Here is a 15,884-nt window from a genome sequence, read left to right as displayed (position 1 = left end):
GTCCGACGTGTAACGGACGTTTCGGTGGTCGATAACTGCTACTCAAGTGATCTTCCCAGAAGAGTGCCTTCACACTCTGGATTGGTCAAAACGATCTCACTTATCAACCAATCGATGTGATCTTTCCCATCACCATCTCAATCATCACCTACCGACGACGCACAAGTCCAAGAGCTGACCAAGGTCCACGTAGCCGCCAAGTTCTGCAGCAACCATGGGCAAGGCCGACTCGTCCCAGGGCATCCTGGTGCAGATGTTCGTCATCTCGCCCGTCGTCTCGTGGATCCTCAAGCCCGGCCGCTTCCCCAAGCGCCGCGCCTTCTTCTACGCCGTCGCCTTCCTCGTCGCGCTGGCCGCCATCACCATTGTGCGTAAGCTGCAACAATTCTCATCGACTTGCTCTCTGTCTCACCTGCTTGTCATTGTTTCTATCTGCTTCTTGTTGTAGGGCATGGACCTCTACGCGCAGGAGGACAACTTCTACCACGTGGTGGGCGTCAGTCGCGACGCGTCTTATACCGACATCAAGCGCGCCTTCCGCATGCGGTCGGTGGAGCTCCACCCGGATAAGAACCCGTCACCCACGGCCACCGAAGAGTTCAATCGCCTCAGACTGGCGTTCGACGTACGTGTTGCCGTGCTTGTTGGAGGGTTTTGAGTTGGTTCTCGGGCGCTGACGTTGGTGCTTGATTGCTACAGATTCTGGGAGATGCCCACAAGCGCCCATTGTATGACCTGTTCGGTGAGTCTGCGGTGGAGAAGGACCTGTGGGCGATGCAGATTGAGACGCTGGTGGGCGCAGTGACCTTCTATGCCATCTGGGCCGTGCTGACGTTCATCCTTACGCTGAGCGACACAGCCCGCGAGGCGCGCGCGTGGTCGCTGGCTGGTGGTGTGCTCTGCCTCGTGCTGGAGATCAATGTGATTTATGGCGGGGCTCAGCTGCCTACGTACTTGTTCCCCATGATGACGATGCACGACTTCGTCACGATCATGCACTCGGCGTTCCCGCCCTTCTTGAATGGATGCCGCGCCATCGGAGGATACTTCCACCACGACTTGGCGCGCGAGAACTTTGCGCTCAGTATTGAGCTTCTGAAGAGCAACCAGGTGCGTTTTATATTGCTGACTGTCTTGTGTTGTCCGAAAGGGACCTGACGGAGCGTTCTGTGGCCAGGCGATTCTGTTGAACATGCGTCAGCTGCAAGGAGAGGTGGCATCGTCAGCCCGTCGTCGCCCGGAATCGTCCAAGGTAGTCAAGGCCGACGCGATTCCGGCTGCTGCTAGGAAGCGCCTGAAAATGGAGAAGCACCCTGCCGGTTCGCAGTCTTCCCAAGCTGCTGAATCGGACGAGAACTCTGCTGCCGCGGAAGAACTCCGCGACATTGCAACCCCGCAGTCGGAGGTACAGAGCGGTGGCGGCCTCGGCATTCCTCGATGGGCCTACGCCGTCGGCATCTACTTTGCGCTCAACTACTTGTTCAGTGATTAGAGGACTGGACAAGTAGCAGCGAAAATGAAACTCCGTTGATGTTGCATTATAGCTTGGGCAATTTTTGGTGACCTATGCTGCGTGTACCAGTGGTGGGTAGCCTACCACCGAAGCATGCACTTCCTCTCTCTTGAGTGGAACCAACAAGCTCTGGAATAAGTGTTGGCGGAGCAATGTTGCTGCATGGATGGATGCTACAGCACGGCTTGCATACTTGACCCACCGCAGGATACTTTTGGCCATGACATGGCTACATTTGACTCGGATTTTTCTCCGGCGAAGACGTGGCGCCAGCGTGGGTTGAGCTGGCATTCATTTCCAACGACGCTGACTGCTGCGAAGACCGCGATGTCTGGGAGACTCCGAGTGTTGAGCCACAATCCAAACCTTGCGAGCGCTGAGGCAGCGCGCAGCCCGGGGAGCTGCCGCCGCCCCGCTCCGCAGGCGAGCTCCAAGTTGGACGTCATCGTCGAGTCTTATTGCCGCACCGAACGAAGCGGCAAGCCTCTCGCCCGACGAAAGAGGAAAATGAACTCAAGCGCCTAGGCGCCCAGTGTACTGGTCGGTGGGTCGATCGTCGGCGATCGGCGCGTCTCGCGGAGGCTCCTCCTCCTTTTCTCAGCCCAGAATGACGGAATTCTGACTCCAGTCCCCGCGAGGTTCCCGCCGCTCGCCCCTCAGCAGCAACGCCCTCTCCACCCAACTTGGTTCCTCCCTATTCAAACCTGCTTCTGGTGTCTTCAGTCCGACGCACGTGCGCCGCGAGCTCCGCCCGACAACACCCCTCCCTGGCCGAGGGTACCGCAAGAGATGAAGGCTTGCGACCTGAAGGCGCGGAGACGCCGCACGGAGTCGGACCAGAGACGCAGAAGCCACTCTCTCGTTCAATTAATACATAACTTAAGATAATACACATGTACCCACCTTCTTCCCTTTAGTGCTCCATCATCGGAATCCGTACGTCCCTCCATGATCACGACTTCGATTCTTCGATGTGGAAAACACAATATTGGCCAGTGTCGAGCATTCGCACGACAGTTTGACGACAGTGCTAACTAAGTGATATCATTGGTCAAACGTTTCCGGCAAGCGCGACAAAACTGAAGCAGAGCGTCCAAGTAAGTGCATATATGCTTGGCGTCTTCTCTTCCTCTGTCTACATGCTACATTGCGAGCGTTGTTGCTCTGTTCGTGTTCTGTCTCTCTAACTAGACGAAGCAGTGTGGTGATCTTGAGTAGTGTTATCCGACGAAAGCGACGAGAAGAGCTAATCGGCAGACCGTTCACTCCAGTAATACACAGCATCGCTGCCTGCTGTACAGTCATAGAGGTAGGTGGTTGCGCTCCAGTCTCGCGTTCAATTGCTGCATCATAAGTCGCCACTCTGAATAGGTTTGCCGCTTCCTCCTCGTAGATAGATCACCTGTGCCTGCTCCTCCCTGGCTGCGCTCAGCTTCCATGTGCTTCAGACCGGCAAAAAATGTCGTCATGTCATCTATGTAGGCGACAGCGAGTGGCAGTTTTTTCTGCCGGAAGATGTCTTTAATAGCACTTCGATAGCCGCTGAGGGTTGTAACCTTAAGCGTTTTTTTCAGTGTCGTTCGTCTTAGCTAGCAAAAAGGCCTCAACATCTTTCGGCGTAAATACATTGACGTCAATTTCACCGTTAGAGTCAAAGTACCTCGCAGAACCCGTCTTAGTCGCATGAATCCATGCAGCAATGCCGCGGCGATAGCTGCGGTAAGCCGTTTGAGTCCTGGAGGGTGTACACCCACTGGTGACTACCCTCGTGCAGTCCGTCTAGCACCAACTCCGGCAGCTAAGTGACACCAATGTACCCCATTGGAAAACAAAACAAGTCTTTCTTCAAAAGGCTTGGCCTAAAACAGCCATATGAAGCTGCTGGTTTCCTCCATTGAAGCGCCGAGCAATGCACAGACGTCTGGGCTGTTCTTGTCGTCGTAGAAAACAGTCGCACTAGAGCGGCCACGCTTCTTCGAGATGTTTGGGGAAGTGGTCGTCACTAATCGGTACTTCGGTGCGTCCAAAATTATCCTGGTCGTTCAGCGCAGCACGAGCTGCGTCCGTGAGCTGACCCCACATGATAAGATCCTGGGTTTCAAGCGGCCTGCCACACACGTCGGAGGAAACTAATGCAGCACTTGCCACACTCGGCAAGTCGCGACAAAGGGCTGGCGCCGTGCTATTTATCGTGGGTGAATAAGTGTTCTTCGTGTTGTACTTGTTCTCGGACGTCGATAGAGATAGACCCAAGATTTTCGGGTTTTCAAGGGCGGGGTTGTCGATCCACAGAACAGCGTTAGACCAGTCGTGGCGCCAGTGCGGATCTGCATCCCAGAAACCCTTGGGGAAGTACCAGGCGTACATGATGGCCCAGACATCGTTGTACCATTCAGAACGGCCGTAAACCTGCGAGCCCAATAAAGAAATCTCACAGCCGGAAATATCTCCGTTTCCTTTGAGGCCTCCGCTGGTTTCACCCGCAGCATTCACAGCGGGGTACGCGGCGCACCCGCCTTCGAAATGGAGTTGTGGCTTGAACTTGACACCAGCTTTTTCGGAGATGGTAACAGGATCCGGTTGAGGGAACGGCTGTACTTCGTCGTGGGCAATGGAAACGGCCTCGACGGAGAAGAACGTGACAGCCACGACGGTGACGAGCCGTCCGATGTTCATCACTGGAGCTTGGAAAGGTAGAAGTAGCTTGTTGTTGGCGCAAAGGGTTTAAAAGTGAGCTCTGTCGAGCACGTTCGCGCTTTCCACGCGTACGCTGTTATTAACATTATACACAGTTCGAGATACCCTGTGGGGCTGGGACGGTTCTAGCTTGGTACAGTTTTGTTGCATACGGAGATAACTATTGTGCACAGAATAACGTGGGATAACCCTGCTCACTGTGGCGCTTTAAGTGATGCCGCGTGGAAGGGCAAATGACAGAATACGTAGTGATCGGATTTTATGTGCCACCTGACGTTTTTTGTGTCAGAAGGCGTGGGCTAAACAGTATCTATTTTGTCTTTTCTTCACCATTGATCAAAAATACTACCGGGGAATCGCTTTTATTGAGAGAGACCGGTAGTACACAGCCAATGTTTCGCGAGCATAAATGACGCCAATGTTTCGCGAGCATTGATGACCAACATAGGAACGACGGTTTTACATTTTTACGAATGGATACATGCACATAGGCAGTCTCAGAGGGGTACTTGTAGGTGTTAAAAGAGCAATGTGCCGGAGGCTAATAGCAGCAAACCGATGTCCCAGCGCCGAGTTTTTCAGTATGTCAAGCAATGCCTCGCCCTGAGTTTGCAACCGTTTTTCTCGCAGGAGCGTTGCGAATGCCTTTGTAGAACGCAGCGAATCAAAACCAAATCCTGAAGTGTATCCTGGGATGTGCTTGATTCAACAACAGCATTGTACTGAGTTTTTGAAAGAACTTGTCTGAGAACTGTATGTGTATCCTCTGCCTACAGTATTTGTCCAGCTGAGAGTGACTAAATGATTGCTGCAAGTCCAGAGTCTGAAACCTGGACACCCTGGTTGGTATTATGACTCAACGAGCCGAGCCGAGCCGAGCTCTTGTGCACGTTTAAGCCAAGCTTGTGTGTCATACATAGCGCTCTGTATTAATGTGATTATACATAAACGAACCGTTACTTTCAATTGGCTAAAAGTGCTTTTATCCGATCATAAGCTCGGAAAAACAGGATACATTGCGGCCAGTCCACTAATAAAGTGGGCACGGTGCTCGATAGTTAAGGAACCCACGACCAGGGATTGACAGTAGAACGGTTTTCCATCCAAATTACTATAGTAGCTCCCTAGTAGCGCCTACAAAGTTACTATTAGAGCAGTAGTATTGAGTTCGGCATCTAGAATAATATAGTACTAGTACTTTAATAGCGAGATAGGTCTATCGTCGACCAGAGAAATGATCAGATCCTGCCCGCCGTGACGACTTCGCGGAGGAGTTCCATACGATGGATCTCCTTCCAATTGTGCTTCAACAGCACTTACATCTCTGCGCGCTCGTTGTCCGTTCTTGTGCGTAGGTTGCTCATGACAATGCGAAGACGCGCTCTTGAAACGCGTTGGAAGGAGCTCTGTGAGTATTGAAGATTGGCTTGATGGATCTGGCACGTCTCTTACGCTTCCGGCCGAAGACGAGGGGTGAAGTCATAGTTTTTCACTAGTACACACACCAAGAGTACAAAAGAGCTCGCGCAGGTTCCCAGCGTCGTACAGCTCGTTGCTGCATAAGCGATGAACACCAAGGCCACAAACCACACACAGGTCCGTCGTGGTCAGCTCGGCGTACGAACAGTCGGGGTTGGCGCACTTCATGAAGGGCGTGGCTGAGCAGGAAGAGTGAGGAGGAGTTCTTGGTTGTTGGAAAATCGCAAAATGAACCGATAAGCTAGCCGAGCCGCGCTGTCTTCGGTGAGAAATCCTGCTCAAGCGGTCCTGTGCCACTAACCGCTTACAAGATATGGAAGACTGCTTAAGCGGTCCAGTGCGACGAACCACTCGCTCGTTTAATGCTTTCCACCAGCGGCATCAGCAACAACGTTCGCACTTATTGCCTCTCTTAAGCCGCATCGATTTCATCGAACGCTTGCGTTGGTCAATCCTAGTAATCAGATAGTACCGATATTAATCACAATTTATTTTACTATCTACTATAGTAGTAAATATTTGGGTCGATCTGAAACTACTATCCAATATGGCTTCATAATATTATATTGGTAGTAATTAGTAGAATGAATTACTATCAGCCAAAGTACTGTCAATCCCTGCCCACGACAACACGAAAGTGGCTCCATAATTATATATGGGTTGAGCCGGCTGGCTCGCGAACGAGTTGAAGATCTGCTCGTGGTCTACTAGACGAGAACAGTACTGTACCTGCGTGGAGGTTGCTCTTTAATGCTTCTGGCGCAGCAACCTCTGCTCCGCCAGCGCGAACGTTCTGGAGAAAATCGACACGGTGTACTTCACATCGCCCTAGAGAGACGGTGTTACAGATTACGACGAACTGATGTCTTTTTGCTTGTATGGCAAGCGTGTACGACTCAAAGATGTGACACTGACGATTAAGCAGCCAATTGAAAGCCACAGCAAAATTGATTGGATAAAACCAGCAGAAGAAATCTCTGCCATTAATCGTTATAGTGACTAGAACCTGCCTTCTCCCAAGATCAACTAATGCAATGGTCGCTGACACTCTCCCAGGCCTTCACGACTCTCGCAACGACGATTTTGCGCTTCTCCGTAGCAGGAACCTTCATGAGGGCAGGTAAACGATCTCGAAGAGGCAAGTGACCATGGGCTTTGATGCAGGACAGTTTGTACGACAGTGCTAGCGCTCGCAAATGTTTCTTGAAGGCCCCCATGATGCCAACATCAAGAGGCTTCAATACGGCCGTAGTGTTCTTAGGCAACGCAATCAGCTCTGTGCCCCAGCCTGCCATTGCCTCCACTGAAGCATCGGAAACATGACACTTCAAGTTGTCTACGTACAGGGCAAGGGGCTCCGCTTGTATCGTAGACACATAATCTGCTCAGACTCCATCGATAAAATGGTCATGCCAAATGCAGGCATCCATCCACGCATTTGTATGTACCGTAGAGTAGATATCCTTATACCCATGACACTCTTGCTCAATCGTCCCACCAGGTTGACTCTTGAAGATGACAATGGGCCGAAGCTTTTTTCTGCCGCTGAGACGATCAGTAAAACGCTAGCACTTGATGAACGTGCTCGTCTGCGCACCTTCGCTGACTTCTTAGAACCTCGTTCCGCAATAATATTCCCTGGTTCCTCATCATAGTACACAGCCATTTATCGGCGTTAAACACGCACTCACGCGCATATGCCCGGGCAACTGAAGCCCCAACCCCGCTAGAAAATATCTCTTGCTCTAGTTGTAGATCCTCTGACGATAGGATAGTTCTTGTAGGACATTGAAAGGAGTAGCCGTGTCGATGAACAAAGCGTTGCAATAGTCAATACAGACTCGTCAACTTCCTCGAAGCTAGATAGTTTTGTATTCATTCATTGTACTCTTCTCTAACGAACGCAACGACATGGCTCATCTGTAGAAGGAAGTCGTCATGGCGCATAGGTTTAATCCATTCCACCAGCTCTTCAGTATGCACAAACGCACACCGCCGTCCCTGTCCCCCCAGACACACCTTGAACGCCATCTTGTTGTCACACGCCGCGCGCAAAGCCGCCTCTTTCTTCTCCCAGGCGTAGACCCCCCCCAACTCTTGATGCTGTACCGCTCGGTCAGTACCGTGCTCGTCCAGCCTTGCTTCAACTCGGTAAGGACATGAACTTTAATAACATTCCTAAACGTCATCCGACGAGAGCCAGATCATTGGCTTCCGTCGGATCTTTCAGCAACACCACAGTCGCCACCCCCTGCGTCGATGCTGACCTTTTCCTCCTTGCTGCCGTCTTCTTCCTCCCCTTTCAATATCGTTCGTGGAAGACCATAGTCTATAACGCCCCACGAGCGCAAGCGCGCTTCAGCATCATCGGTTGTGGCCATGAATTCTGGACTGCTCGACGCGCGCAAACTTTCACCAGTCAAATCTGTCATTATGATTGGTCGAAATATTAGTATGGTAGTTTGTCTGCAATCGTAGGAAAAATCTCCGATGTGTTTTTCCAGTTATACAAAATAGTGAGGGGCAGAGTGACCTAACGTTTGTATGCAGGTCGTGTGAAGGGTAACAGTGGTTGTGTTGTAGCCCAAAAATCCTACACGAAGACAGCTTCCTGGGATTGGTCACAGTGTGCATCTATCAAACATGCGTAACACAACGCCATTGTCATGCTCTCAGCCTCTCCAGGGCGAACATCAAAGTGCGAAGCGCATACTGCTCGCAATAAAGACGGCTCTAGTGGTGCCAAAGCACAGTGACCTGGCCCTCACGGTGTATTGGAACCCATTCAAGACCAGCGTGTATCGAAAGGTGCCGCTACTCCAAGATGACAACACAGAGTACTCCCAGCGAGGAAGCTGTTTGTGCTCACTCGAGGATCCAGTCTAGGGCAGCTATTTTCAGTCCTGTGGACGTTGTTGCGTCCACGGCGATGGGCACGCCTGATTTGACTCCGGTGGTTGACACGGGTGACTTAGCCGATGATGTGAGGATGACAGGAGCATCCGTCGTGGAGAGAGTGATTGCTTCAAACGAAGTGACTGCACAAGATGTGTGTGATGCGTGCATAGCTCCGAGAACGCAGCATGTGTACGGAGGCAGTCTCAGGGCCATATCTCGCTGGATTGTATCAATTAAAGCAATGAGGCGAGCAGCTACTTTGATAGGTGTGGACAAATGAATCTCGATCGTGTAACGGTGCGTGACTTCGAAGGATTTTTAGTGGAGAAGCGAAAGACTGCCCGGATCAGCACTCTTAATGGATATTGGAGCGCAATTAAAGATCTTAACCGACGCAAGGAGATACCTCTCCCCACGTCGTACAAGTAGAGTATGTCGACGTTCTTTTCCGGATTAAAATGACCCCAAACCTAGGAACATCAAGCTGGTGCTCCTCGTGAGTCTGGCAAGGATTCACTGCCATATTCTATCTACCAGGATCTTTGTAAATCCACTGTGCTGCGGGAAGATGGGGGCTTCTCTCATTTTGTTTTGACTACGCAATGGAATCTCATGACTCGCTCTGAATCTGCTCAAACCATTTGCACTGAGCACTTGAGTGCCCATGACGATAGCTTTGGGTGCGTAATACACAAGCCCAAGACGAATCAAGAGGACAGAGGACCAAAACACCCACGCCTCAACTACACAAACCCTTTCAATTCGGCAACATGTTGAATAACATCACTGGCAATGGTTTTAGCTTGCCGACCCACACAGCAACCATGACCCCCTTTTCTCGGGTCCCAGTAAAAGGCCCGGTTCGGCACAGCATTATGGCAGCTTATGGTTGAGCGACCCGGGCTTAACCATTACGGGATACATTATATTCGCAATGGCGTCGCGACGTTCATCTGCAGCGGCACAACCGTTGGACCATCTATCGCGAGTGTGTGTCTGAGAGTTGGTTGGTCATTAGGAGGGGTGCAGGATCGATACATACGGTATGAATCAGCGGGTGATCAGTATCTTGGACGGGTTGTTGCAGATCTTCCGCTTAATTCTGCAGATTTTGCGGTTCTTCCACCTCACTTTGAGAGCAATCAAGACTCTACCATGTGCAAATCTGTGGCTGAGATGTTTCCTGCTTTGAATAATTATAGTACATTCTCAAACTATGTATTGGCTCCCTGGTAATTCACGCCAATTACCTTAGAGCTACGTTGCCTATTTCTCACCCTCTACTTTCGACATTTTTATTCCGACATGATGATCATTTGGAGCAACTCAGGTCCAAACTTGTAGTGGATACATCGTCTTGGATGATTCCGATGGGCATTCATCCGCATGTTGAGCTATACAAGCAACTTAAGTCAATGAAATTCGCTATTGACAACTTGCCGCCGGTTCTTTTGGAAGGAATTGGCCACCTGATAGAAGAGAAAGGCGTCGCGGCTGGAAACATCACTAAAGACCAGCTAGAACCAGCGATAGAATGTCTGATAGTGAGGGCTGTACCGGCGCGATCATAAACACCAACAAATTGTCCTGATGAAAGTATGAGCACCGCGAAACCTGTACACTATTATGACGGAAAATCCCATTTGCTTCCGAATCTTTTGAATTTCCGAAAACAGGACCGTTCGGAGCTTGGAATCCGTAGTGATTTGGATACAACCACATGAAATACCCGCCATTCAAAAGCATTCGGTAACATGGTCTCCCGAGCAAACACCTGCACAGAATGTTCTCAGGCTGGGGTTTACATGAAACAAGCAGCAGAGACGACTGGGCCAGCTGTACGGGTCGATATGTCAGAGCACAAGGCGACAGAGATTTTTCGCGTTGGGATGGCCGACTTACACATAAAAAAACATCGGGTTGTAGAGCTATCGGTCACAACTGTTCTTCGGCTACTTCGAGAGACCCATCAATGCCAAAAGCAGACCACTTCAGCGTCAGCAACCAAACGGCAACGCTTAGCGTAATTTCATCCAATCATATTGCGTAGCATCATTTTCCTACAAATATGCTAGATAAGTGAATGACCGAGTGTGACATACCAACGGGCGAACAGACGCGAGCTTGAGCCTCGCTCATTGTATTCACTGGTTGACAACGCCCGCCGGTGGATATTATTATTTGCGTAAGTTTTTTTATTCGCTTGAAACATTATTTTGCTATGGTTAGGTTAAAACAAAGTAGTCTGCAAAGTACTATAAGTAGTCGTATCGATAGTAGTGATATGTAGTGATATTTATTGATCGCCTTTGACCATCTTCACTGCAATGCCAGAGCAGTGGTCTTCTTCACCGTGTCGGCCGTCTCTTGACGAGGCGGACTAAACAGCGGCAGCAGACCGATCATCTGCCACTTGCAATCCTCCACCACTGCGGGAGATACCTATTTTTCTTGTCTAGCGCTGGGTTACATGTAAGAATAATTTTCGGTACTTACAACGATTTCTCTCAAATAGTTGGAGATGCATGCAGAATATACGCACCAGATATGCAGAGCTACTACGAAATGGTCTAACCTGAATATGAAGACTGCGAGATTACCACAGAGTTTCATCAAGATGCACTGAAGTATTCCGAACTACACGACTAAAAGCAGAGCATGTGGCTCGCTCGTCGGCCATCTTGTACAACATCATTTTCAGGCCGATCGTGCGACGAAGGTTTTGCCTCGTGGTTTGGTTGCAGTACTTGGGTTGCGAAGGCATGGTGATGTAACATGTCTTCGATAAATCCTGCACGCCGGGTGGTCGTATGCTCAGCGACTACTTTGGCACAAACGTTTTGCTGGCCGTCAGGAGGTCCCCCTGCGCCGCTGTCGGTCTATCCACCTAATTTGATTTACAGATTAACCTTGCACACCTGATTGCATCCGTGGACAACCTCTCTATCGGATATAGCAGTAGTATCAAGTTGGGAAATAGACGGTAACGACAGTCCAAGCTAGAACCACCACTTCTGTAAATCCACAAATATACTTGGAACATATATGAAGAGCTAACTTCATACTAAAAGTCAATATCACACTGCTACACGGATCAATGCTTGTCCTTCACCCCTAACCACACACAGTCTGCCAACATTTCGCCGGTTTGCTTCCACAAAGCGGAGATACTATCACACTAATTTGTATGCCAAAAAACGTATGTATGCTTGCGCTTGGTCCAGTCTTCCGACATTTTTTTAAACTGTTACTTACCTCTATAATATAATATATAGTATATATTATATAGTATCAAATATACAGTATTGCAGTTACAGGAGGAACTATTTTTAGAGCCTTTGTTTGGGTCAAATTTAGGGGCAATTTTTACTAAATAAGACTAAGTTTTAGGCTTAAGAGAGTTGACCCAATTTGACCTTGACCGAATTTGACCCAAAAAAATCGCTCCAAGACACGGCAGCTCTCAAAAGACAAGCTTTGCCTTATGAATCACAGTTGCCTGTCACAACCATTTCAACGTCGACCACGATAGAGATCATCATCGGTCTCATCTTGAGTTGGACTTCGTGCTCACGATCTTCAGTTATAGCTGCAAGTTTCCCCACAGACCCAGCTGCTCCAGAGGTGACTCAAGTGAATTGGTGGACGTAAATGCTGAAGGCCGATCAAGTTCATGCTCCTTATCCCTTCGGCGACCCCTATCGTCGGACGCGAGCAGCACAAAGTGAATAGTGTCTATGCGATCTTGAGCTCACCTTTAGTGTGTGCGTTTCAATGAACTTCAGTACACCTTGCTGCTCGGCATCGCTTAGGTCGAGACCTTCGGTGTCCACGGCAGCTTCTCCAGGTCCACATTGCCACCCGAGAACACAATGCCAACGTTGTTAATCCCTGCTGGCAGCTTGTGCGCAAGGACAGCAGCCGTGGCCACAGCGCCGCTGGGTTCCACAACCTGTTGGACACGATGGAAGTTAGTTGCTGATCGGGCCAAGAGGGTAGTGTTAATGAGCGCGCTCCTACCAGCTTCATGCGCTCCCAGATCAGCTTCATGGCGGAGACGATCTCGTCGTCGGAAACAAGCAGAACCTCATCCACAAAGTCGCGCACGACCGGCCAGTTGTTGTCACCTGGTGCAGTTGCAAGACGTTAGCTGTTCATTCTCCTCGTCAACTCACCGTCAATGCACCTACCCAATGTGGTCCTCAACCCATCGGCCACAGTGCTCACCGGACCGGTATGACCCGTGAGTTCTCGCTTCTGGAAGGAGTTGTAAGCGTCAGCGGCACCGGTGGGCTCCACCGCAAAGACCTTGATACCCGGGTTAGATGCCTACATACAGCAAGTTCCTCAGCACACCATACCCCCTACTGCAGATGCGCAGCTTCACTAGATGCACACAATTCATAAACCAACCTTCGCAGCCATCGCAACACCAGAGCAGAGGCCAGCGCCTCCAATGGGCACGAGGATTGCGTCCAGCTCCACTCCATACTCTTGCTTTGCCTGTTCCAGCAGCTCCAGCGCCACCGTGCCCTGGCCGCTCATGACATCGGGGTCATTGGACGGGTGCACGAAGCAAGCGCCCGTGGCTTCCACCACATCATTTGCGGCTCTCTCGCGCGCCTCGATCGTCGGTGCACACAGCACCACTTCAGCCCCGTAGCCACGAACGGCGTTCTGCTTAACACTGGGCGAGTTGTTCGGCTACAAAGCACACGGCAGCGATGAGTGCGAGCAGACGCTAGCCGCCCCCTTTGTATGAAACCCACCATGACGATCACCGCCTTGCAACCCGCGTCTCGGGCCGCTAGAGCCACCGCCTGCGCGTGGTTGCCACTCGAGTGGGTCACGAACGTCGTGTCTCCCTTCTCGCCTCGCTGTTCCTTCTCATGCAGAAACTTCTTGACGGCATTCAATGCGCCACGGTACTTGAACGCCCCCACCTTCTGCAGGTTCTCACACTTGCACAAGAGACAAGAGTCAACGAGAACCCCCCATGTTCACGGTGTGGCAGGTTATCGGGTACCTTGAAGAACAGGCGCTTCGGGGCCTCGTTCTCCACCGCGGCAATCGACTCCAGCGCGTGGCACGTGAGCACGGGCGTGCGGTGTGCGAGGCCGTGGATGCGCTCGGCGGCGGCCTGCACGCTGGCCAGCGAGATGACGTAGTCGGTTGAAGACATGAGGAGCTCTTTGTGCTTTGCTAATGAGGATACCTGAGTGGGTACATTGAGCGTGGTACTGTATAGGTGTGGTACGGCAATTGGACAGGGGAAGGAAGGCACGAGTTACTTTACTGGCGGGGCCCACAGAGCTTACTGCAGCTCGTCTTCGAGGAAGCTGTACTCGAAGGTGAACTCCGTCTTAATGCGTTGGCACCAGCCGGTCTCGTAGTCGAAGTAGACGAAGGTGCCCTGCTCGTAGTCCTCGCCTGTCACCTGCGGCTCCTCGTGGCGCTTGAACCATGTCTTGTACTTCTTGTGGTAGCCCCATGTCCGTCGCTTGAGCTCGCGCGCGGCCAGATACTGCTGGTACGAGCCCTGCTGGTAGTAGAAGATGAAGAAGAGCGTGTCCACGTCCAGCTTCTCGAAGATGGGGGAGCTGGAGAAGAGCGTAGACGGCGTTGCCGGGAACGATGCCGGAGTCGGGTACAGGTTGCGCGGCACGTAGCGGTTGTCCTTTTCGGAGTCGCGGCTCTCTGGAATGAAGTGAAAGCTTTCGTCGATCAGCCGCAGCACCTGCTTCTGCTCCTCTGTCAGTTGAGGCGAATCCTCTATGGGTCGAGGCTTGGATGCTGCTGCTGTAGGCGTAGGTGCTGCAGATCCAGCTCCGGATGGAGGACCGGATACATTTACTGGTGCTGGTGCAGTAGCGGCAGCTACAGGCGACGGGGAAGGAACCGGTGGAGGCAAAGACGCACTAGAAGTTGCTGGAGAAGGCGCTGAAATCGACGGAGGCTTAGCCGCTGGCGAGGTGGATGACGACGACGAGCTCGTGCCTACGACGTGCCCCTTTCCGATACTGGGAGACGGCGAGCGCTGCGGCGTAGGTGGCGACACCTTGCGGACGGGTGTACGCTGCTCTCCAACTGCAGGAGACGACGGCACTGACGTAGTGGTCTTGCTCGCGCCCTTGTCTGACGACCCGCTCTTCGCACGCTGAGGAGTGGAGCGTCCCTTTCCGATCTTGAGGTCATCCGTCTTGATGCCATTCGGTGACGTGTCGCTCTTGCTTGCGCTGCTGGAACGACTGGGCGTCGACGCCTTGAGATCAATCGGCTTGACAGCACCAGCGCGTCCAATGCCTGTAATCATGGACGACGTCGCGCTCATGCGTGGCGTCTTCCCTCGTCCACTTGTCGTCGTAATCGTTGGGGGAGCAGCAGTAGCCGACGACGCAGACGTTGTGGAACTTGCATCGTCGATACCCACGTCCTGCTCGGTCGGCAGCGCCACCTGCGCAGCTGCACCGAGCGTGTCAAGGTCCAGCAGCTCGTAGATGTCGTCGTCTCCGTAGGTCTCCATGAAGTCGGGCTCCTGATTGGCCTCGAGGTAGTAGTCGACGTCCTCCTTGAGCTCGTCCACCTGATCTGGCTCGAGCGCCGAGTTGTCCAGCAGGCGGTTGATCTGCTCGAGCTTGAGGATGTGCCACTTGTGCCTGGACAGCAGCTTCTCCTTCTCGTCGATCTCGGACTTGTTGCGGTTGCGGCCCTTGGCCGAGTGGAGGCGCTCCACATCGCTCTCGAGCGCCTCGATCTGCACGTTGAACTGGTTGAGGCAGTCCTGGATCCACGCGTGGGACTCCTGCCTGGCTTGTTGCTCCGGGTCGAGACGTTCCACCTGGGCGAGGCCTTCCTTGCTGTAAGCCTTGGTCTTGGTCTCCTTCTCGCACACCTTGAACTCCTCCATTTTCTGCTCGATGAGCTTGCGCGTTTCCACGAGCGGGCGCTTGTCCTTGACGTCGCTATTGCCGATCCACGTCTTGATCTGGTCGCGGAAGCGCTGCAGCTTCTTGATCTCCTTCTTCAGGTCCGCCTCGTGCTTCTCCTTCTGGTTCTGCGCCGAGGCCGCGTACACCTTGTCCCAGATATCATTGAACACGTCCACGCCCTCGCTCACCTTCTTGAGCGTGCGGTCGATCTCGCTCAGCAGCTTGCGCTGGCCGGCCATGGTGCTGCGCTGTACGTTACTAGTCCTCCTTTGAAAGGGGGCGGTACGAGACGTCTCCTGATTGGATGAAAAGGAGAAGGAATTTGACCAATGGGAGATAACATGCGTTATTGAGCCATTTACCAAGTA

General features: G+C 51.9%; 3 protein-coding genes across 3 annotated transcripts; 1 reads left to right on the top strand and 2 right to left on the bottom strand.

Annotated features, from left to right (window-relative positions):
• Positions 1-214: 214 nt before the first annotated feature.
• KRP23_13666 (Chaperone protein DnaJ) lies at positions 215-1,492 on the top strand (the record flags this gene model as incomplete). The annotated part of the gene is made up of 4 exons (XM_067884407.1): positions 215-367; positions 449-625; positions 700-1,110; positions 1,178-1,492. The coding sequence occupies 4 exons, from the start codon at positions 215-217 to the stop codon at positions 1,490-1,492; spliced, it is 1,056 nt and encodes a 351-aa protein (XP_067738428.1).
• Positions 1,493-12,395: 10,903 nt separating this feature from the next.
• KRP23_13665 (putative serine racemase) lies at positions 12,396-13,769 on the bottom strand (the record flags this gene model as incomplete). Its single annotated transcript, XM_067884406.1, has 6 exons — positions 12,396-12,539; positions 12,608-12,714; positions 12,778-12,916; positions 13,001-13,291; positions 13,357-13,548; positions 13,614-13,769. The coding sequence occupies 6 exons, from the start codon at positions 13,767-13,769 to the stop codon at positions 12,396-12,398; spliced, it is 1,029 nt and encodes a 342-aa protein (XP_067738427.1).
• A 132-nt stretch (positions 13,770-13,901) lies between these two features.
• KRP23_13664 (CCR4-NOT transcription complex subunit 3) lies at positions 13,902-15,755 on the bottom strand (the record flags this gene model as incomplete). The annotated part of the gene is made up of 1 exon (XM_067884405.1): positions 13,902-15,755. One exon carries the CDS (start codon positions 15,753-15,755, stop codon positions 13,902-13,904), a length of 1,854 nt encoding a protein of 617 aa, XP_067738426.1.
• Positions 15,756-15,884: the final 129 nt, after the last annotated feature.

This window comes from Phytophthora ramorum, assembly GCF_020800215.1.
Source record: "Phytophthora ramorum isolate Pr-102 chromosome Unknown Phyram_PR-102_s0018, whole genome shotgun sequence".
Taxonomy (NCBI): domain Eukaryota; phylum Oomycota; class Peronosporomycetes; order Peronosporales; family Peronosporaceae; genus Phytophthora; species Phytophthora ramorum.
Note: the sequence above shows the minus strand (reverse complement) of the source record. Positions and strands in the feature narration are given on the sequence as shown.